General features: G+C 35.8%; 1 protein-coding gene across 1 annotated transcript in view; it reads left to right on the top strand.

Moving 5' to 3' along the window:
• Nucleotides 1-22,427, top strand: part of FIG4 (FIG4 phosphoinositide 5-phosphatase) — a 72,045-nt gene extending 49,618 nt beyond the window's left edge. The window contains exons 21-23 of the mRNA XM_075707381.1: nucleotides 3,609-3,691; nucleotides 8,119-8,208; nucleotides 22,199-22,427. Of these exons, the coding sequence (XP_075563496.1) occupies nucleotides 3,609-3,691; nucleotides 8,119-8,208; nucleotides 22,199-22,376 (351 nt within the window). The 3' untranslated portion in view covers nucleotides 22,377-22,427. The remainder of the gene's footprint in view (nucleotides 1-3,608; nucleotides 3,692-8,118; nucleotides 8,209-22,198) is intronic.
• The last annotated feature ends 1,142 nt before the right edge of the window (nucleotides 22,428-23,569 follow it).

Below are 23,569 nucleotides of genomic sequence, written 5' to 3'. Positions count from 1 at the left end.
CAGTGTAATTTTTTGTGTAGGGATTAGTACAACTGCTTATAAAATTTCACTATTATTCTTGCTGTGTAATAGTGAAACACAGAAGAAAATAACATTTTTCAAAAAATGAAATTACTGTTAGAAACCTATGGCATTTGAAAGGTATTCAGGTCAGGTGTAGTCCATTATATAAAGCATAAAATATGTCTATGTTAGTGTGTTAATTCAGAGCAGTAGTGCGTTTTGATCATTGTCCCTTACAATGCTCTGGCTCACATCACGAGGTGGTTTTGGAGCATGCAGATGGGATTCCTTTTTGGATGGAACTAAATTGGGAGATGCTTCTCCAGGAATGTACCTGATCTACCTACCTAATCAACATTTAGTCCATGGGAGCTAATCTGGAGCAAACCCCTGAAAGACATGTAGTATGGATCTGAGGTCCTGAGCACCACCTCTTTCAGTTACAAGTCTGTTCCTTTTGAATGATGCCACTTGTTCAGGTGGGTATAGCTGTACATTAGTGTTCAATCTGGCTAAATTTCAACCTAATTTATGTGAAGACTTTTAAATTGCTCTTTCATAATTATATGGTCTGGTATTTCAAAAATAAATGAAATTAAACTAACTCCAAAAATGTGCATGATAATGTTGTCACATTGGTTCTGTGCTATTACTACTACTAAGGTTGAATATAATGGCAGGATAATAGTGAAATCGTGTATGCACAGTCATATGAAAAGAATTTGTGTTCTCAGTTGTGGGCTATTAATCTTTTTTTGCTAGCATAACTCCAATTCTGTTGGAATCCCTTGGGTGCTAATTTAATGAAAATATTAATTTGTATGAAATATTATGGAAATATCTATTTTATTAATTCATGTAACATTTCTTCAAATTCTTTCTTGTAGATACCCATTTTGGGTACCACTGGAAATGTCTTAGCAAAAGGATATGCTAATGGAGACTATACAAATTTGTAAAATACTTATGTTGTTTTGGGGGTTTGGTTTTTTGGTTTTTTTTTTTGTCACAGCTAATTTAAATGGTTATAGTGCTGTGCTTGTATGGGTTGTCACTTTTGAAGAAACTTCAGTATTTGTGACCTTAGTCAGTATAAAATGTAGTGCCTGATAGGCAACAGAGAATAAAACTTTTTTTGGCTACAATTCAAATTTTCATTCCATTCAGTCTTTAGCGTGGGGTTGTGTGTTCTCAGATAATGGATTTTCAGCCTCCTGTACAACACTGTCTTCTTCCTAACCTTAATGAAGCATTTTCAATAAAATAACTACAAATTTGTGTGGTATTAATTTTGGGCAATTTAGATTAATTGTTACGCCAATACAAGTGCATTTATTTCTGTTTATGCAAGATATTTTGTCTGAAAACTTTCCATTATCTCTGAATAATAGCGAACCTGTTTTCCAGCAAGTCAGATAGTTTCTGGATGTTTTTTTTACAACAGAAATCCAACCTGAAATTTTATTCTTGATTGTTACCATTGCACAAGTTACCTCACATCAGTTTTTCCATATTGAACACACTTCAACACTTGGACCTAAGATACCTTTTTTCAGATTTTTAAGATGCTTAAATGAAAGATGCGTGTAAACACAAAATATGATTTAAGATAATATTGAAATGTAATGGCTTATAATTGTGTGAGCTATTCTGATTCTTTTAGTAATGCACATGAAGAATTATTTTCCATTTTATTAGCAACTTTTCATGCATTGAATTTTAGTCATAATTTGCATTGTTAATTTGCATCATTGCTTATTAAAGTTGCAGTGCTGAAAAGGATTACCTATTCAGTTATGCTGAATTGCTATGTTAGCAATTAACTTGGGTTATCGTTAATGTCTGCCTGCCATGGTAAACTTGTTTATTCTTGTCCAATGTACAAAGCTTCTCTTAGATATTTTTGAGGGCACGATGTTTATGGAAATGTTGTTCAGAAACAAAACAGAAAAATTAGTGATCTTAAAGACTGTATTAGACTTCAGATTTAACATATTCACTAGCTGATCTTCATTTAGCTTGTGAAGTGTTGTTTTTCCATTACCAGGCTAAGCAGAGCATCAAATATAGGCTTTTCAAGAATTGTTTTGGAATTATTTTTCTGGCAATGGCAATTATTTGTTGTGTAACGGAGGGTTTCAAAACTCGGTGGCTAAACTGAATAATGTAACAAGAAAAAACAGCTATGACTGGAAAAGGTGATGATCTATCCAGTTGGTTAAATAAGCGTCTATTTTCTAGAACTGGCAAACCATAGAAATGTTTCAGATACTTCCCCCCCGCCCCCCAAGCTTAACGTAAAGAAACTTTAATGAAGAATGCACTTAAAAGCCTAAGCTTACAAATATTCCATGTTGTCTCTGTTAGCTAAACTGACAACTTAGTAGCACTCAAACCAGTGTCAGTCTGCACTTTACTGTTTTCTCATTTATGAAAATGGATTGTGTTTAGTATTGTTCAAAAATACTAGGAGTTTGGGTGAAAAACAGTCGTGTGGGGTATTTCTATGCGTAAAGGAGTTGATATTTGTAAGCTTGTATTTTTAGGTGCATTCTTGAGTAAATACGGTTATTCTGGAATGATTGGATGTTTGGTCAGGGATCTGAATTTTGGTATTTTTTACATCAGCAACTGTAGAGTAGAGAAAAATCGTATCGTTATGGGGAGTGGGGAGGAACCCAAATAGCTAGTTCCTTTCTGTTCACATAGAATCATAGAATCGTTTAGGTTGGAAAAGACCTTTAAGATCATCCAGTCCAACCATTAATCTAACATTACCAAGTCCACCACTAAACCAATTAAGGGTAGAGCAGCAATTTCATGTTCCCTGGCTTGGTGGCTGGATTATGTTTTAATGAAAGTAAAAACTAGGAATCATTAAGATTGGAAAGGATCTCTAAGATCATCAGTCCACATCTCACAGAAGTTAATAATAAAATGCTTTTATACTTCTGGTCAGGACATACCTTCCCAAAGTTCTTCTTTGACTTTGGATCTTTCTGAACTAAAAGAAAACTATTTTTATAGTTGACTTACTTGCAGTCACATGTGTCTTGTCAGTAAACCTGCTTGGTTTAACACTGAATCCTTAGACATAGTGAAGTATTGCATGTGCATTGGATCCTTGTTATAGTTGAGTGACATGATTGTGTAATGTATAAAATAAAAATAGTTTTTTTCAACCTGAAATTTGTAATTATTTCAGAATTGACAGCAGGAAATGTGAAAGCAAATGTAGGAGCATGTTCTGAACGAATATGATTTATTCTGTATTAAGTTTCAACACAGAACAGAATTTAATACCTACATCATTATATGTCCTATAAATATAATTTATTCTCCTAGTATGCTGTTTTATCTGATGTTATCTTTCAAGAATCCTTTCCTTGTTGAATAAATATCTTGAATAATACTTTTAATAAATTATTTTTATTTTTAAAAAAATGCACAAGGTAAGATTACTATATATATGAGAAACTTGTTTGGTTTTGCCTGCACTTTTGAAATTATTTTCAGGTTTAGAAAGAATTCCTTGCTTGAAGGCAAACTTCTCTTTGGATGTTGTTACGGTATTCTCAGTCTGAGTCTTTCTTCTTGTGTTCCAGAATGTAGTGCAATCCACAAAAGATGTGTATGGAGTCAATCTTTCAGATGTTCCTTCAGAAGATGATCTCACAATATATACTAGGTGAGATAAATTTCCAGTGCTAATCGGTGAAAGATAATTGGAGCTAGTTAAATACAGCTTGTCAAAGTGCTGCCTTTGATTAAACTTATTTAAATTATAAATTTTAGAAATACTTGGATATATATACTATTCTGGTTTTAAAATCAAACTGTTTTCAGATGTCTGTGTCAACTCTGATTTCAGTGGAAGTTATGCAGATGTCTCTGAATGCAAAATTTGGAACTTAAATTGAATGAAAGATGCTTCAATAGAAATACCTGTCACTTAATATAGTCCTAGAAATTAATAAGCAAATTCCCTATTAGGAGTGGTTCCATGGTTTTAAGCTATGTAGTCTGTGATTTTTGCATTTTTCAAATGTTGAATTACGCTAATTCAAATCAGTCATAAATGAAATAGCCTCTTCTGTTGTTTTGTGTGCATTTTTATAGAAGTTAAGTCTTTTTTAACATAATGTCTTATTCACAGAGATATGTGTTAACTGTTACCTTTTACTCAAATTTAAATAGTTGTGTCACTTTTGATGTTCAAGGAAAATTACTTTTCTGAATAATATTCAGCCTTTCTTGAAACAGCTTGGCCTTTTGAGCTCGAAATAAAAAATTGTGGATTATATAGGGAGACCCTGAGGCCGTAACTAAATCTGGTATAGACTATGAGGAGAAAAGTTGAGAAAAGCAGTCAGAATAACTCCCACTGTAGAAGCATGCATATCTAAGTGACAGATATTTATACTGTAAGTTTCAGGAAAGGGAGAAGTCAGTTTGGCTCTTGCTGTTATTGGAGTTTCATGAAATAATGACGTGCAAATATATGCAGTGTGTGGGTTTATGTGTGTGTGTATATATATTGCACAGCACTAAGCGTAGTGCATGTAATAATGTGCTCTTACACACTGCATTTTGAACAGCTCCATACTGCCACTTGTTCTTAAATGGTTTTGTGAATTCAAACCATACATACAGGAAATGAGTAAGATACAGCATAGTGCAAGACAAAATGCAGCTCCTTAGGTGGTCCAGCAAGTTCCCACTCAGTTCCTGCACTTTGAGGTAAGCAGCTACAATGTGAGGCAGCATGCTGCACAGCACCTGCAGGCTCTCCTCAGGAGCTGGGAGCTGCTGGCTCACTGTGAGCAGTTGGAAGTAAGAGTTGGTGGGCAAGCATCAAGGTATCACCTCCCAGCTCCAACAACACAAAACCTTCTGCTTTTATTCAAAGGTAACTTGGACTTTTATCCTTTACAAGACAGTTGTCACCACTCTCGCAGGAGCCGTGAACTGTCAGCTCCCCACGAGCAATCAGCAAATCAATGGTGTGCTTCTCCAACAAAAGGCAGTGACTCCCATTGTATCAGGAATGCTGTTTCTGAATTGCCATAACCCCATATAGAGTGCTGGCTCTGTGCTGCCACCGTTAAATAATGTGTACTTATGCTATTGTTCTCAAATTCTCTCATCAATACCACAGAATAACACTAAATCCAAAAAGAAACCGGTTCAAATCTTTTTTTTCTTAAATTGGAAATTAATTTGAACCTTTTGAATTTTTTTTAACTCAAACCAAGATGGAACTAGAATAATTTCAGTTACAGATGAACTAGAACTGAACCGAAAAGTTACTTATTCAGTTTGCTGGTGGAGGAGATTCTTTCCTGAACTGCAATCTTTTTCGTTGAAAACTAGTCAGAATAATGGGAATTCAGCACTGGAGATCAGTTGGAGAAATTCAGATCCAAATTGAAGACCCTCTTAGTTCCTTAAGGCTTATAATGCTGTTGCCAAGAGAGCGATTGCTTATGCAAGACACCAGGAGTGCAAATCAATTACGTGTGCTTAATAAACCAATGTTTCAAACACCTGCTTAGAATGTAGAATTCATAGACTTTGAGAAAAGGGGTGTAAGAAGGCTACATGTCATCTCAGAAAAATGCTGTGTGTATATTGAAGTGAATACTTGAGGCATGCATTGAAATGGGCGCGTGTGTGTTTGTTTTTATTTTCTAATGTGTAATAGCAGCGATTACTTTGTTATATTTGAAACCTTTTCAGTTTTGTGAGGGAAGTCTTAATTCACTGATATCTTATCACTTGGTGATATGTGATGATTAGTCCTGACTTAGTTCATTAATCTTCTCAAAGCATTTTTTTTCTTTTTATTTAAAAGTCTCTTTCTGTTAATTTTTCTTTAGTGGTAGCTACTTCTCTAGCACTCTGTAGGTCTTTGAAACTCCCGTTTCTGTATGTTTCCTACATGCTGAGTAATTTGAAGATAGTACACTTGAATTGAGGTTGAGGAGGATGTTTCTCATTATCTCTGAAATTTTTAACTTCACCTATGCCTCTAACTTTGATTCTTGATTTTAACCACTAGAAAATGGATGCTAATTTGACAATTACCCTTTGGTATACTGGATAGTTATCATTGTTCTGCAAATGGCCCAGTACAAGCTGGTGTGTACCACGAGTCACTTTGTGCAGATGAACGGCTCTGTGATAACATCCAGAATTGCAGCTATTTCCCATTTTACAATTTTTCAGGCTGGACTAACATTCATTTGTACTATTGTTACAGTAGTACTGTAATACTCCATGGGGGCTTTGAAGCTCTCTATTCACATCCATTTCAAGACAAAAAAAGCTTGCATTTATTTCATTTCCCTCAAGGAATGCAGGTTTTAAAAATACAATTACAAATTCCTTACCTCTTTTAGCTAACAAGACATAGTGGTATTTATAGTCTGATTTACGTGTAGATTTTACTGACATCCTTTATTACAATGTACATCATTTTAGAATAGCAGCAATTTATTTCACAGTATGATTATAGTTCTCACTTCAAGTCTTTTTCTATTATTGTAATAAGGGAAATGGAGATGTAAGATCCTGACTCTACTTGACATCGTTGGACATTACATATTTTTTTTTTTCTGTATTAGCATCAGGAACTAGCAGATTTAAAGTACCTCAGGTTAAGTTACTTTGTCAGGTGATCTATATTAAATATATATGCAAATGAAAAGTAATTTGAATCTGTTCAGCCTGTTTTCACTGATGGCTAAGATCATTTGCATTAATTCTCATCAAAATAGAAATCACAGAACCAAAGATTGGTTGAGGCTGGAAGGGGCGGGAGGTCCCTCAAATTATTTGAGGATGTATACTGCAGATCAGCTGTGTGTGGTGTCTTATTGATGTCTGGTAACTTGCTTGTGTTAATTTAGGCCTTGTTTGTTTCAGAATATTGGATAATTTGAAGCAATTAATAAAAATACTTACACCTTTAGTTTGCTTTTATTTGGTTTTTTAAGCTTGTTTCAATAGCAAGCTCCTGCACTAGAAGATCTTAATTATCTTTATTTCCAATTATAATTATCTTATTTAGAAATGTAAATATTTATTCCTTCAGCATCCAAAGTGATGTTGCATGTTTCTAAGGCATGTTTCTACAGCATAGAATCTGAATGGCGCAGAAAGAAAAGTCACAATAAGTTGTTCAGGAATGTATTGTTCCTTTGTCTTCTGTACACTCTTCCAAGCAATTGCTTTTGCACTGTTAATTGTCCCCTGTTAAAATGTAGTAAATATTTCTGAAATAGACCAATAAGACTATTTTTAAGCTAAATGGAAGCAAAGTATTAAGAAAAACCCCCGCTGTGTCAGAAAATTAGTGTTAACATCACAACTAACATTTACTTCTGTTTTCAGTAGCACAGATGTGTTGGAGAGTGAACAAATTGAGTTCAAGTGTGAGCTAACTATATATACATATATACATATACTTGAAACCCTCTGACTTTTCCTCTTAGACTGAGTGAATAAGATTAGTGATTAACTGGCTTTCTTTTTTTTTAAATTTTGCTCCAATTCATTGCCAAGAAAAAAGCCATACAGTATTTTGCATCTTCAGTGTCTTACAGCAAATATTTGGAGATGGGGTAATTCTCACAAAAGATTGTGCTGGTAAATAAGTGAGCTGGACTGACAGTGTTTCAGCTGAATAAACGAGATTGAATTTGGCTGAGGAGTGACTTAAATCTGAAATTTGAGAGATCTTCTATCTCTTCTGTTGACTTTTCCCGTAGGCTACTCATCTGACAGATTGCTTTGAAAAAGGCATAGGAAGTTGACTGTAGTGGCTGCCTATTTCATAGGAGCAAAGGCCTGTTTCTATCCCATGACATACTAGGTGACTCCAATTAATAGACAAATCTTTTTCAGGCTAAAAGAAGGTGCCGAGTTCTCACATGCAACCCTGCAAAGTTTTAAAATTTTCTCTTGTTTACCAGAGAGGTAGTTCATGATCAGTAACTTGTATAACATGACTTAACGACTCATTTCTTGGGGTCATTTTCTTTCATCTGTTGAATTTTGGGGGATAGTTCTTTTATTACTTGGCTTTATTCTCCTATCTACTGCTTTTCCCAGGTTTGTTCAGCTGGGACAGAGTCAACATAAACAAGACAAGAGCAGCCAGCAATTTTGCTCAAAACAACACTTGGATAGGGTTATAAATTTGTAAGTACTCTTTTTCTTTTTCCCTTTAGCCTATTTCTTTTTGATTTTGTTATTAGACCTGAAAAATTGTCAGGTAAATTTGATGTTAAATTGTTTGACAGTCATACTTCTGTTGCTTTTACTGCATAAGAGGATTCCATGCATAGCATGAAGAATTAAGTTCCTACTTCTCCCCTGTAACTTAAAAAAAGTTCATTGTTTTTTGTGGTTTGTTTTTTGGTTGTGGCTTTTTTGCTGGTGAGGTTTTTTTTCAGTTTTTGTAGTGTCAAGGTTTTTGTATTCAGAATTCTTAGCAGTCATGAGTTATCACAACACAAAGTGCTGAAGCTACTGAGTTTAAAAGGCATTTTCTTCTTGCTGTGATTGCTTTTGAAAGAGATAGTTTGAAAGGGATTGGTTGACCTGTGTATTTGTCATTAAAAAACATTCAAAGTTGCAACTCAGTCTTTAGTGTGCAGTTATCTGAATTTATTTGTTCTGAGAATAGTATGAGTGCCCTGTATTTGTTTTAGTTGACATTGAGGAGTCTTGAGAGGTCAAATGGGATATTTTTATATTTTTATTTTTCTGGTGAGTGGCCAGGTGCTGGAGAGAAGAGGGTAAAGTGGGAATTGATTCCAGCTTTGTTTTGTGCACTCGATGCCCATCTGTGTCACTGAAGTCAGAGGACCTATACTAGCTTTAATCAGTATGCGGAGTGTTTTAATTGAAAGAAAGAGCATCTTGAATCTTGCATAGATGTTATTTTAACAATGTCTGCTACATTTTCCTCAGAAGTATGTCCTTGGGGTTTTTTGGTTGTCTGCTCTTTGTTACATACTAGTTCTATGCGTTTGTCAGTGATACTTTGAGCTGATGAGGCAATTTTTTTTAAACAGTTCATTTGTTACACTAGCTACATTTTGCATCTTGTTCCAAACAGGTGAGTAGTTGATGGTAGGTTGTAAGCAAAGATCAAGTTCCGAGTGCTTTTTGTCAATGAAACACTTGAATACTTTAATCCCAAAAGATTAGTATGGGAGCCATACTCGGCAAAGCCAACTGTGGTGGGATGGTAGGAGGATTTCTTTCCAGGGATATCTGCCATGTGGAATAACTTCTATGTATTCTGTTGTGAATAGAGTAACTTTCCATTAATGTGAAAAGTAACTCTAAAATTAAAATTACAATAGGTGCACATGTTTATTTTATAGTGAAATAAAGAATTTAACTGTTTGTAATTATGGATTGATTATTGCTCTACAAGTATGGCCTCTAGTGATAAGCCAGATCACCTTTGATCTTTTCTTAGTACTAGTATAAAAAAGGGTCATGATGTTATCCAAATATACTGTTATTGAAGCAGGCCTTGGAATTTAGATGATCAGCTCCTTTCCAGCTGACATCTTCCTGTACTGTAGGCAGCTTAAAGTTTCACCAAGGCAGGTTTTTATTTACTTTTGTCTCTGGGGTACATGATCTCTTATTCAACAGCACAGCCACTCCATAGAACTGCAGACCTTTACTGCAATCCATTGATTTACAGAAGCCTCAGCTTTGTTTCCTGGACTGGCTCTAGTCCATTCCCTCTATGCTGATGAAGTGAGGGAACCTTGAACATAACACTTACTGTAGGGATAGAGACTGAGGGTGTCTCAGTGGGGCTGAGGGAGCAGGATAATGTGAAACAGATTTAGTATTGTCTATTAAGACAATACTCCCTAATATCAGTGCTTAGTCTTTTGGTATTATATACATTTAAAGTGATGATGCCACCATGCATGATTCATCATTAACAAGCTTACACTTTGTAGGTGAATGCACCTGGAGTTTTATAATAAAACATATCTGATGGGTATTAAAATGCTAAGATAGGTTGGCAAACTGTGAAGCTGTTTTTAAAAACGAAGGAACAACCCTGAATGTTTTGAAGGGAAGTGGTTATTAAGAAATTATTTTATAATAATAGGAATATTTTTGCTATGAATGAAGGTGATTTCTTTTGTGTAACTGCAAAATCTCCCACTGTGTTTGACAGTGTAGGAGATAATCATTCCTTTCTTGCTCCGTAGAGTAAATTATTCCCCATGTTATGCTGCTGCAAAATGAACACATTGAAGAGAGTCTATAGACATAATTCTGGTGGGTTTTGGGTAGTCAGTTGTTCATTTTCATCCTTTCCCAAGTGTAATTTCCATGTGTTTTCGAATAGTGGAAGTGGAAAAGTCATAGAGCACACAAATCTGTGCCTCCTATCACTCCTCCTCTTGAAGTGATGTAGATCATCTTTCTCTGCCAGTTCTACCAAACATGCTCTTCTGTGCAGATCTGAGAGGAAACAGGGTATCTTACAGTTGGTAATTTTTTTTTTTCTGAAAGTATATCTTTATATAGCTTAAAAATTTTCTGCAGCTTTTGTTCTGCAACTTTTAAAAAACATTTAAATACTGTTTGGACAGTGACAGACTGTTCTGTCACGAAAAGTCATAAATGTGCCATTTTCTAAAGGCACGTTGTTCAGTTCTGAAACAAGGAAGCTTTCTCTTACTGAGTTTGAATTGCTGCTCTGAATCAGGAATTTCCTTGGAGAATAATTTGTAGATACAAAATAGCATGAACATACTATACTGAAGATTAGGTCGAGAGAGGGTTTTCAGTCATAGCAGATGAGGAACATCTTGCACTTGTTGGACTGTTTATTTCCTTGTTTCTCAAGGAGCACTTGAAGAAAATGAAAAAATTATAGTAACTTCTATTAATTTAACATTAGGTTCATTTTAAATTGAAAAAAATCTGGCAGATTTGATTCTCTAGTAGTTCCTTGTAGATACAAATGCAATTAAACCCCAGTCCTTTTCATAGTAAAATGAAGTACTCAATCTAAGCCTTTGGTTTCTCATCAGCAGGGAGATATAATTTAGGCTTAGGTTAGTTGCTGTCATTTCCACACTTTTTCTTGAAAATCTTTTTGGTTTATATCCTTTTTCGATCATTAAAAAAAACCCTCACAACCTTAAACCTTGTGGCCATTTTTATCAAATACATAAAGCCACTACAAAAAGAAATATTTCTTATTTTTACAATGTCACTTCAGTGATATTTATGAACTCAAATAGGCATTGTAGAAATACTGAAGAGAAGCTTCTGGCTTAAATTTAGAAACTGTAAGTATAGATTAGAAGCAAAAAATGTATTCTTGAACAGGGACTACAGTGATGCAGTGAAATAATACTGAAGAGGAGCGGAGAATGTAGAAGGATATTGAAGTTCCTCTTTTTGTTCATAGAAATTCCATGAAGGAAAAAAGGGTAGAGTTTTAGTTAGAGCTAAACAGAGCTGGACTACTTTTAGCACAATCTATTACCATGTATGTGACGAGAGACTTTGAGTACTGTAGTATAATTACTGTTGGCTGACACAGTGCACCTGTTCCTAGTTCCCTAGTACTCATTGCAGTGTGGTATAAATAATACTGTTGAAAAATATACTCTCAGTCACTTTCCAAATGTACTTCTTATATCTAGGAGTATGAGAAATTTGATTCCTGCTCAAACAGGGAATTGAGTGTTTTGATTCACTGCAGCACTTCTGGAGAAGAGTGCTGTGCCTGTGCACATTGGTGGCCTATGCAATATAGCAACAATGCTTGTGCACCAACTTTAATTCATCCATAGCTATCTACTCTCCTGTTTGGTTTTGTGGGGCACTGATGATGCTCAAGCAGAACACTTCAGGGAGTGCTATCTGTGGCATGGTCCATGGCTATGTTCTGCTTAAATATTTGAAAAACATACCCTGTCTTTAGAGATACATCATATAGTCCATATTTTCAAAAGTTCCCTTGATGTTAAATGTGTAATCTTTTTTTTAAATCAAGACTTGTCATCCAAGTGTTGCTCAAATGTGACTCAAACTGGGTAGCAACTATCAACAAGTTAACAGCTATGTACAAGTAGTATATGGACTTTCTTACTGTTTGTTTCTGTGTATATTCACATTATATATGTTATTTTCTCACCAAGACAAAAGTAATGAAGCAAATTTCAGTGAACAATGGACCACTCTGTATTTTCCATTTTTCTTAATTAAATTCTCTACTGGACTATTTTTAATCTATAATACCCCTTTATAATATAACAGTAAAAATAGAGCAGTACATTTTCTAATTTTAATGAAGTAACCCTAGTTACTTTTGGAAGCTGTTACCTCAGTTTAGAGCAATTCTCTTGTTCATTCAGTACTTCCATATGACTTTGTTAGTATAAGGTCTGTTTCTTGAGGGATTACACAAAAAATAGCTTTATATTTGTAAACATGGTGTTATCCCTGCTTTATAACTGTACTAAAGAAAAGGTTGGTATTGAACTTGTCATCTTTCTATGTGTTCACCTCCTAGGAGTTCTTTGGGGGGTTCCTTATGTTGAAAGGCAGAAGTAAATGAATAAAGGATGTTTAGAGTGTTAAGTCTATTTATTTTTATATTAAAACAATGCAAAATATCTAAATAGTTTCTTGACGCTGCTGTGGAAACAATGAATCAAATGAAAATGATAACTTGTAACTTCCAAAGTCACTTGTTGACTAATTCTCAAGCATGTTGATAGTTTTACAGTACAGTGCTTTTTTGCATGCTCTCTGCTTCAAATATGCACCCCAATATGTTGCTTCACATCAGAAAGTTAGATAAACTTCAATGAAAGCATTTATTCATAAAATAGGGAATTGTTATGAATATTCATGGAAAATATAGGTGAACAAATTGTTTATAATCTGTCGTCTTTACGCTAGGCTTAAATCACAAATGTCTCTTATCTAGTTGCTGTCTTCTAAGGTGGCAGTCAAGCTTTCCTTTTTTTTTTTTAAAAAAGAACATATTCTGCACTTCAATAGAGCACCTTCTCGCTACACAACCCTTTGTCAGAGCAACATCTAGTCTTCAGTGAAGTTTTTCTTATCTTTAGTCTCCCCTTTGAAATCTCCCAGAAGGGTCTGAATAGATGCTGTGTTTTCACCTACAACTCATTTTATTTCTTCCTTTTCTTGGAAACAGGGTAGCTATGCCTCAGTTAAAACAAGCACTGCTTCAGATCCTTGGAGGTGTAAATATCTGTGTTAAATTGGGAGTCATCTACCTTCCCTCCTTAACTAAAAACTCTTTGCCTCTGTGATAGATGAAGTTCTCTTCTGTTTGGTGATTATTTGTTTTCATTTTACTTTGAAATGTCCTGTACTGGATCTTATATTCTTTAAGAGCTGTATGTTAAGAAGCATATATAATCTAAACCTCTGTATACCTCTAAATAAAATAAAAGTATGTAGCTCACTGTTAGCTCTTGATTCAGAGTAGAGATGAGGATAATTAACCACTTTGGGTTAACTGATCCAACACAGATGTGTTACAACAACTTTAGCTTCTCTTGTTCTTTTGACTCACATATATCTGCTGTTCTGGTATTCTAAAAATAGCTTTAAGGATTAGTCTTCCTCATTTAATTTGGATCTTTCCTCTTTTTGACTCTTAGTATTTTAAACAAAGCAATTCTGTGATTCTCCAGCATTTATTGCCTGTGAGAATTCTGTTGAAATTTACTGGTCAGACTCCTTAATACACTCTGGTTAATCTGTTGTTATCTCAAACCCTTCATGCCCCACGTTGGGCGCCAAAAAGGACTGTCGTGGTTTAGCCCCAGCCAGCAACTAAGCACCACGCAGCCGCTCGCTCACTCCCCCTACCCCGATGGGATGGGGGAGAGAATCGGAGGAGTAAGAGTGAGAAACACTCCTGGGTTGAGATAAGAACAGTTTAATAATTGAAATAAAATAAAGTAAAATAATAATAATAACAATATAATAATAATAGTAATAATAATATACAAAGCAAGTGATGCACAATGCAATTGCTCACCACCCGCCGACCGATACCCAGACAGTTCCTGAGCAGCGATCGCTGCTCCCCGGCCAACCCGCCGCCATTTATATACTGAGCATGACATCACATGGTATGGAATAGCCCTTTGGTCAGTTTGGATCAACTGTCCTGGCTGTGCCCCCTCCCAGTTTCTTGTGCACCTGGCAGAGCATGGGAAGCTGAAAAGTCCTTGACTAGCATAAGCAGTACTGAGCAACAACTAAAAACATCAGTGTGTTATCAACATTCTTCTCCTAGTAAATCCAAAACACAGCACTATGCCTGCTACTTGGAAGAAAATTAACTCTATCCCAGCCGAAACCAGGACAATAAATTAACTGGACTTTGTCTTTTGTCTGAAGATGAAAGATTGCCCTTCACTGGGATTCTGAATGGCTTTAGCACTGTCTATGTGCTTCTCTCTTGCAAAATGGCTTGACTAGGCTGACTGCTACTGAGAGTATCTTCATTTTATATTCTGGGGAAGTGGTTTTAAAGTCATTGTGGGCACTTTCCCTGAAAGTACTTGATACTTCATTGGCTGGAAAAGACAAAAGAGTATCAGGAATCAACACCACATAAAACAAATCCTTTTGCCATTTTGGGCTTGAACGCTCTGTTCATTTTTAGTCAGACATCTCAAAATGAATACTACTGGGGAGGATCTGGGGAAAAGCAGTAGTATGATCAGAGTTATAGGACTCTCCAGAAAAGAGCTGGCTGAGGACTGAAGGAAATAAGTAAGTCCATGTTGTGATGGTTTATAAAATGCCCTACTGAAATTTGACAGGCGAAATGGTTTGATATTATGGTTTAAGTCACTGCATGACTGGATTTGATGGAAGAAGTTAACAAAATAGCTGAGCCAATTCTAACAGCTCATTGCCACCAAAAGGGGGAGGTCCTGCTCTTTCCCTCCTTCCTTATCACATACTTTTTCAGTTAACTTGTGCAAGCTTTGCTACTTGTTACAGTGCTCCATAAATCAGTTCGGCTCATCAGTCTGCAGCAAACTAATTCAGCAAAAAAAGCAAATAGTTTCCTGGTAGATTAATGAGATTATTTAGACCAGTGGAGGTCCCAGTTATTGCTAGGGCCAGCACAGAAGAGACAGAGCCACAGGGTCAAACACAGCAGAACTTTCTTGCGTGGCTGGTGGCAATTAGATTGGCTCGGTCATCTTGCATAGCACCCTTTTGACAGACCAGGGAGCAGAGCATGAGCTTTTTCAGGGGTCTTGGAAAAATGGTTTGAACTCCTTGTGATTCAGATCCCCATGTTTGTAGGAAGAATTTTTTCCATTCATCCCTGCTTAAAAAAATTGAGCTCTGAGTTTTTCGGATGAAAAAGCTCATGTGCCTAGCATTTTTTGTAGGGTTGTCAACTGAGATGCTCAATATTATTTTAACAATAAAACTGTTAGCGTTCATCTGCCTCATACTGAGTTAGATCATAATTTTCATTTATTGATGTCTGTTTCAAATTTTAAAAAATAAATACAGTTTTAATACATGAACGTTCACACTTGATCTCTGGGTCCTCTATATTTCCTCCCTATCTACACTGAATTCTGAATAAAAATCTAAATGTTGAATCTCATACCATCCACTGATGTTAAAAAAAAAAAAAAGCCTGCAACAGTAGCATGCATACCTTCAGAATGATACGTGAATTGTGATGAAACTTAGCCATCATTTTTCAAAACCCAAGGGCTTTTTTTTTAACCTGAAAAAATACTTTGAGCTATAAAACAATTGTTCAGTACAATTCTGACTTGACAGGGACCTTGTTGTCACTGCAACACACATAAAAATTTAGTTTGTCTGCATCTACTGTCCACCTGGTTTAGCATTTCTGTATGTTGTGTGTTAAAAGGATAATGTAGTAGTCTCACAAGACTAGAAAAAAACATTTTGAGTTTTATAACTGGTCTTAGATTTTTTTTTAAATGTATCAAAATATGTTCTGTTATTAAATTTGCCTTTTTCCAAATTTTAAATAAAGAACTATTGTATCTTTTACTACAGTGATAGCTGTTAAAATGCTTCAGAAGTTCTGTGACTTGAAGCTTGTATTTTTAAATTTTATTTTGGGGTTAGTGGGCTGGTGTTTCTCACTTTTGCCTATGAAGTCTCATTTTGATCCTAATGTCAGCAGCATTGAAATCATATCCTCTAAAAATGTGTTACAAATTTCTGTGAAATATGACAGTAAATCTTGTTATTTCTACATTGTATATTATGGATTTGGGACTTTGTAGTATTAACAGTCTCTAGCAAAAAAACAGAAAGTACTAAAATTATATGCCCCCCTAGCTCATCTTCTTAGACTTTTTAATGAAAATTCTCAGGACCCTTCTTCAACCTGTCCCTCTGTCTTTGTGAAGTGATAAATTTCTGATCATCAATTTAAGAGAACTGCCTTCCTCAAGTAATCCTATTTGAAAAAGTGAGTCTAAGCTTTTCCTTTCCAAAAAGAAGCACAATATTCTTCTTCCCTTTTTTTTTGTGAGTTCTTTTGAGACTTGTTTTGTTTCGCCCTGTACTACCCTTAGGTTCCTTTGTGTGTTCGATCTTTAAATTTTGAATTAGTTTGTGGTCAGTGTAAATCATCCCTGCTTAAAAGCTCTGTCTTTCCTCAGAGATCACCTTTCTGTATGAGCTGTTCAGACCTTCTCTCATAGTCCTTCTGTCTGCACTGTAGAGAAGCTGCTTCTAATTTGGATTGTAAAATGGTCATTTAGATGTATACCTGTGTAAAGAGAGTCTCTTCTTTCTCGAACCTTTGAAACTGTACATGCCATTGGAGTTTCAGGTGATTGCTGTGGGACTTGGATGCAGTCCAGGTTTTGCTGCTGGTCAGTCCTGTAAGGAAGGTACAAGTTGCAGTATTATTGGACAGAGAAGGTTTCCTGGTTTTCAGTCCACTCACAAAGAATGTGACTGAAACTTTGTTGTATGGAGGTGTTGGTGTCTAAGGAAGGAAAATTCTGTTGAAGGCTCTTTCAAGAGCACAGCAAGCAATTTAAAGGGATACCATTTATAGGAGGGAAGAAAACCCAAACAAAAACTCTGGATTTACCAAGAGTTTTGTAGGTCAGATGTATTTGCTTACGATTCAAACAAGGCAACAGAGTACATTTTATCTCCACCTTTAGATACACTTTAGAGACTTGAGGAGAACTGATCAATGTTGAAACAAATGTGGTGGCTTTCTGGTGAGTGCTATATTTCTGAGAGCTAAGCATATCACCATGCACTTTTCCTTCAACGTATGGAATATCTTTGTGGTAACTGAAGATTTTAGCAGTATCTTCTTTTACTGTAGAGAGAATGCTACTCTTGGTGAAACCATAACACCATGAAGCTTGTTCACAAGTGGGATGAACTGGACTTTGCATGTCAAGGGTGCTGTCCTTCATGACAGGGTGTTTATGGTCCTATCTATGTAATTTTATGGGGGGCCATAGAGCTACAGGTATCTAGGGAGGTCTGATAGCCAAGTCATAAATAATGTGCTCTCCTTCATGACTCTATTGTAAGATATTAAACTGATTAAGTAGATTAGATTTTTACATGAATAGTGTTAGACAAAGACTTTAATTAAATGACTGGATAATACAAGCACTCTACAAATAGTTACGGCTTAATACAGGGGTTTTAATCAACATTGGCATGCATGAACATGTGGTTCTTTCAATGTATTTTTATCGTGTTGAAGCAAGTAGGTGGAAAATTGAGATTTAGTTACTAAATGCTCAAAATGAAATACATTTTGCTATCCAGTTTCCGTTGTGCCTAAAGAAATTACTTTTGACTTATTAGTGCTTCAGAAATGTCACGTCTTTAGAAACAAATCAATAAATTGAGAAGGCATCAAATTAGTGTTATGGCTTTGATTTGTTTTTTTACTTAATTGTTCACTTGCTAGTGGTCTAGATAGGCCAGCTGCATTTGAGTAAGTGACGTCTTTTCGTGTTAGATAAGTGACATTGGTAAGTTAGTACAGTGTGCTAGTGTCAAATACCATTGCTAGAGTCTCAGCTTGAATGCTTTAAACTAGACAAATAAGTATCTGCAGAAGCTGCAGATACTTTGAAAAGCAATCTACTTTTAAAGCATCTAGATATAAATTTAGATAGACTAATGTTCGGTACCAGTTCTGAGAACACTCACCTTAATGCTTTATAATAAATTACAAGAATATGATAGCAATAATGAGAAGAAACTATCACTCTGTTGGGGAAAAAATAGAAAGAAAAGATTAAGTATGATAGAATTTCCGTAGTATAATTCATACAATTTACCAGCAAAAAACTAAAATAAGACACTGATTTGGTGAGAGCATAATAGCAGAGGTTGGACTCTTCTGAAGAGTTTCAGCTCTTCAAATAAGAGTTTTGTGCTGTTTAAGAAAAGCCTAAAAATGGTAAGCATTTTGGAAATATTATCCTAATCATACAGGCAGGTAACTTGCTTACATTTTTAGTATTTGCTTACATTCCACTATAGTGCCACAGAATTCTAAGACTAAGAAGCCTAAATGGGAATTGTAATACAGTCTAAAATAAGGAAAATTAAGAATATGTTCTATGCAGTAAGGCTTCACTTTTTGCAAACTCTTAGCTTTACTTTTTTCTCTAATTCTAGAATGGCCACATGTTTCTATGTAATAACCTAGCAAACTCTGTCTGCATCCTGGTAAAATGTAACTTGGTTTTAAGTATGCAGCCAAACTCTGTGGGTGACCAGTGATTTTATTGTCTCAAATTCAACAGTATACCTGTATAAGTAATTCCAGCATTGCAGTCAAAGTATAATCAACTGAATTTATTGCTATGTAAAATGGAAAAATACAAATTTAAATATTAAATCGAAAAATATATGACTTTAATATGGAAATGTTTTTACTTTATATGCCATATTCCAGTTGTAGTGGAATATTAGGCATACTATATTAGTCATTTTATAAGACTAACAAACCATCATGTGATGAAACATCCAAAATCCAACATATTTTAATAAAATAAAAGGCTACAAAATAAGGGAGCAAGTTTTTTTGTCAGTTTTAATAGAGATCCTGGTTTAGAAACAGTGTTGAACATTAGTTTACGCTCATAATGCAACTAGAAGATTATTACTGCATTTCATTTATAGAAGGGCTCTGCCATCGTTTGAGTGTTCCAGTTCTTTAAAGGCATTGATCCTTGTTTTTTCCCTTTAAAAGAGGAGATTATACACACAAAAATAACTTATTGTCTCTTGAAGAGCACCCAGATAGTGAGTCATGACTGTGGCTTCTGTGGAATATGGCAACAATGCTAGTATCTATGAATCTTTATTGCATTTGGGCTGGTCGATGTTAGCTTTTGGAAATAGTGAGCTTTGACAGTAAGTTGCTATTGTAATTTCTTACCTGAGATGTTCTGAGCCCAGATATATGCGCATATGCTCCTACAATATTTAACAGTAGCATTTTGACTGTTTTTCAGCTACTGGCACTGGCTACTATTCCAGTATGCTATTATGTAAAGTATTTAGAAAATTTGTCTTCAGTAGCTAAAACAGTAGATGACAAATTAAAAGCTAGTTAAAAAAATATCAGGTATTAAATGCAGTTTTGGTCCTCACTGCATTATCAAAGAGGATGGAGAAGACCTTGGAACTCTGCATAAATGGCAAGGTGACAAGGTTGATCAGAAAATAACTAGTGTATGAGGAGAGATGAAATACACTTGGTTGTATGATAGTGATGTGGAGGCGGCAAACAGAGAATGACTGGTCACCATTTCTCCCAATGCAAGAATTACGAGCAACCAAGACCCATGATAACAAATGAAAGGAATGTCACATCAGACACAAGTAACGGAACTTATTCCCACAGGATTCTGTAAGTGTCAGATACTAGAAAAAACAGTGAAAATCTATGGAAATTACTTTTCATTAAACAGTAGTCTAGTTTCAGATTTTGCCTGAGGTAGATCTTAAATCCTGGTTCCTCAAATACAGGAGGATATACTGGAGAAGGCATTGTTAAGTACCTGTTCTGTTTTAATAATCTGTCCCCAGAAATTGCTGCTAGCTACTCCGTGAGACAGGCCGTATGAAATTTTAGCTTAACCTATAAGGAAGGATCTGATTTAGAGAGGTGTTCAGTGTATGTGCTGGTAGGAAAGTGAGTCTCTGGAATTGAAATCTTTGTGTCGTATGGAATACTTGGGCAGCTTTGTTTATATAGAGTATTTATGAAGCAGCAGTATCTTAGTAGCTAGCTAGAAAGTAAGTTAGCTTTTCCAGCTGAAATAGGAGCTAAAACTGTATGAAACTGATGATTTAGAGAATTCTTTAAAACATATATGTCATTTTTTTCACAACTGAGAAGTAATTTATTTCTCCTGTTTAGCATTTACAGATGTATTGCATCCACTGTGCTAGATAATCATAGTTCTTTCAGATCGTTTTTCCTTGGAGTTCATTTCAGGCTTTGATTTCCTCTAAATCTCAAACAGTATTGACAGAAGGAGAAGTTAATGCATAGGTTACCTTCAGATGGCAATACCTTAGTCACTGAATGTTCTGTTCTGCTGTCACACAGGTTAAACATCTATACTGTTCAACTCTGGGAGTATTTTATAAATAAATTGTTAAAATACTGCTAGGAAATGTACATAGTATATTTATGAATACAGCTTTCACAATAGCTACAGTGCTTTAAAAAGGAAGTGGTTTACTACACAATACTTTTAGTGTTTATTAATTTATTATGTATTGAGTATAAATAGTTTTGTTGCTACCTTGCAGATGATTGTGGAGAACACATTACTACTTCAGTGTTTGGCTTAGAACCATAGAATATTACAAACTGTAAAGGACCCTGGAGGCCATCTGATCCAGCCCCCTGCTCAGAGGAGGACCAGATTAGATGAGGTTGCTCAGGGCCACGTACCCTTGCGTTTTGATTATCCTTAGGGAGGGAGGTTCCACAGCCTCTCTGAGCAACCTGTTCCAGTGTTCAACCACCCTCACAGTGGAAACAAAAGTTCCCTTGTATCTAATCAGAATGTCCCATGTTGCAATTTGTATTCCCTTTTCGAAATTTGTCTTTTAATCATGCACTCCAAGAAGAGTCTGGCTTTACACTGTCTGTACCCTTCCATTAGGTGGTTGCTGACAGCCATAAGGTCCCCCCTAGCTGCTCGGGGCTGGACAAACCCAGCGCTTGCAGCCTCTCTTCGTATGCCACGTGCTCCAGCTCTCTAATCATCTCGGTGACCTTTGCTGGATCCATCCAAGTGTTTCATTGTCTGTCTTGTACTGGAGAGCCCAAGAGCAGGCACAGTTCTCCAAATGTGGTAGCTCAAGCCCTGAATAGAGGGAAACAATTGCTTTGCTTGACCTGTTGGCTAAGCAGTTTTCAAAAGTTGCAGTTAGAAGACCAGCTTCTACCTTATAAGTGAGTCTGATTTACAACAGTGCTTAGGAAAGGTCTGACATACTCAGGTCCTTGTAAACTTTCAAACTACATGTTTTTCTGGTAAGATGAGTAGGTTGAAATATTAGGATAGCATTTATGGTACAAAGCTATTTAGAAAATATTTTCGTAAAATATTAGCTGCCCCAGTGTATGAGTGCTGTTGCTGGTAATAAGTTGTCTGTTTCCTGATAATTAGATGGAAATTTCTTATCTGATAAATCCTTTCTATATGTTGGTTCAGAGTATAATCACTTGCTTGTTATAATTGCTACTACTGGATAGCTCAATAAAGTTTTCCTGTTACAATACATGACACAGATCTGTTGCAGCTTGGGTACTTACTGACCGTAGCAGATCTGAGGAAGGGTGAAGAAATGAGGACAGAGCAGAGGGAAGTGAGAAAGTATTCTGTAATGTGATTAGTGACAACTTACCTAATTACCCTACCTGGAAAGCTTCATCTTATCAGGTCTGCAGTAGGGATAAAAATCTAGGTGAATGAATTGTATAGTAGGAAGTTGCCCTTTCATTGACTTTCATACATATTTCAAGGAAAAGAAATACTCTTCTCTATGTGGAAAATTTTTACCTAAAGTTCCAAATATTCTGTGTGTTTGTTTTTTTTTCCAGAATACCCATCTCCTCCTTTTCTCAAGACAATATTTACGAAGTCCAGCCTCCAAGAGCTGATAGGAAATCAATAGAGATTTTTCATGCGCACATTCAGGCTGGAAGAGGAAACATGCAGCCACTGGGAAAAGATGACTTCCTCATGTACAGAGAGTACATTCGAAACAGATACATGTAAATACAAGCTGTATTCTTCCGCCAAATCTGCTGTACCGATAGGTTGTAAAAATAATTTTAGGAAACCTAGTTTGGTATTTTGCAGTAATAAATTTATTATCTTAACTTTTCTGTTTATTATGCTTTACTATTATACATGCGCGGTATTGTGCTTTAGAGGAAAAAAGAGATTTAATATCTGCTCTTCAGCTGAACGTGACAGTATATCTTAAGAGACTAAGTGAATAATAGAGCACCTACAGTCACTGAAGAGTATGTAGCAATTTATGGCAAAGAGAATATTGCATCTTTAGGTTTTATATTAATTTCTTACATTGTTATGTTTGCTAGTAAAGTTGAAGTGATTTGTACTTAAGAATCAGAAGATAATCCTTTTCTTCCTCTTTGTTCCATGACAGCAAACAACCTTTTTTTACAACAGAATGTTTTCTGCTTTTTCTTGAGATTTTTAGCAAACTGAGTGCTAAAATGACTGCTTGTAATTTACTGCTTTCTTAAGGAACAGGGAAAAATGTGTGGTTTATTTCAAAATAAAAATTTGCATCTAGACTAACAAACTTTGTAACGCTAATCTGTGTCAAAACTAATCTCACTGGTGCTAGTAGCTACAGAATCTGTGCCACATGCAGGGTAGAAATGCCTTGTGACTAATTATCATGGGCTTCTAGTAGGAATCTGAGGTGAACCACTTACTGACTGCATCTGCAAATGAAAAATGTTCTCCACTTTACTGGGTTTAGACTCTTAGAGGACGCAAAACCGTCCTGTCGTTTCTCTGTATGACAGGCGCTATCCCTTTTGCAGCGTGCTCTTTCCATCCCTGTATTTGTGCTGAAGCAGTAGCTGGGTTAGGCAAGACTGAATATCATGCCCAGGGCTAGGTGAGAAGTGGAGAGGCAGCAGGTATCTGAAATAGATTGTTTAATTTGGGCTTTTGATTAAAACATTTCTCAAATTTTAAAAAAAAAGGGGGGGGAACCCTGTTATTTGCAATTACAAGCTAAAATTGCCAGCACTGCTTTCTAGCCCTTTGCCTTGAAGAATACTGACAGTGTCAGCACACCCTTGACAAATCATGTTATTCCGCAAGCTTGTACAGACCGTATTTCAGGATTTTCTGGAATAACTGAATAACTGTTTTAGGGATGTCAGCCAACTGCATGTACTAGATGTGGAGAACATGTTTGTGTTCAT

This window comes from Pelecanus crispus, chromosome 3 (assembly GCF_030463565.1).
Source record: "Pelecanus crispus isolate bPelCri1 chromosome 3, bPelCri1.pri, whole genome shotgun sequence".
NCBI classification, from domain to species: domain Eukaryota; kingdom Metazoa; phylum Chordata; class Aves; order Pelecaniformes; family Pelecanidae; genus Pelecanus; species Pelecanus crispus.
This window is presented reverse-complemented; position numbering and strand designations above follow the sequence as displayed.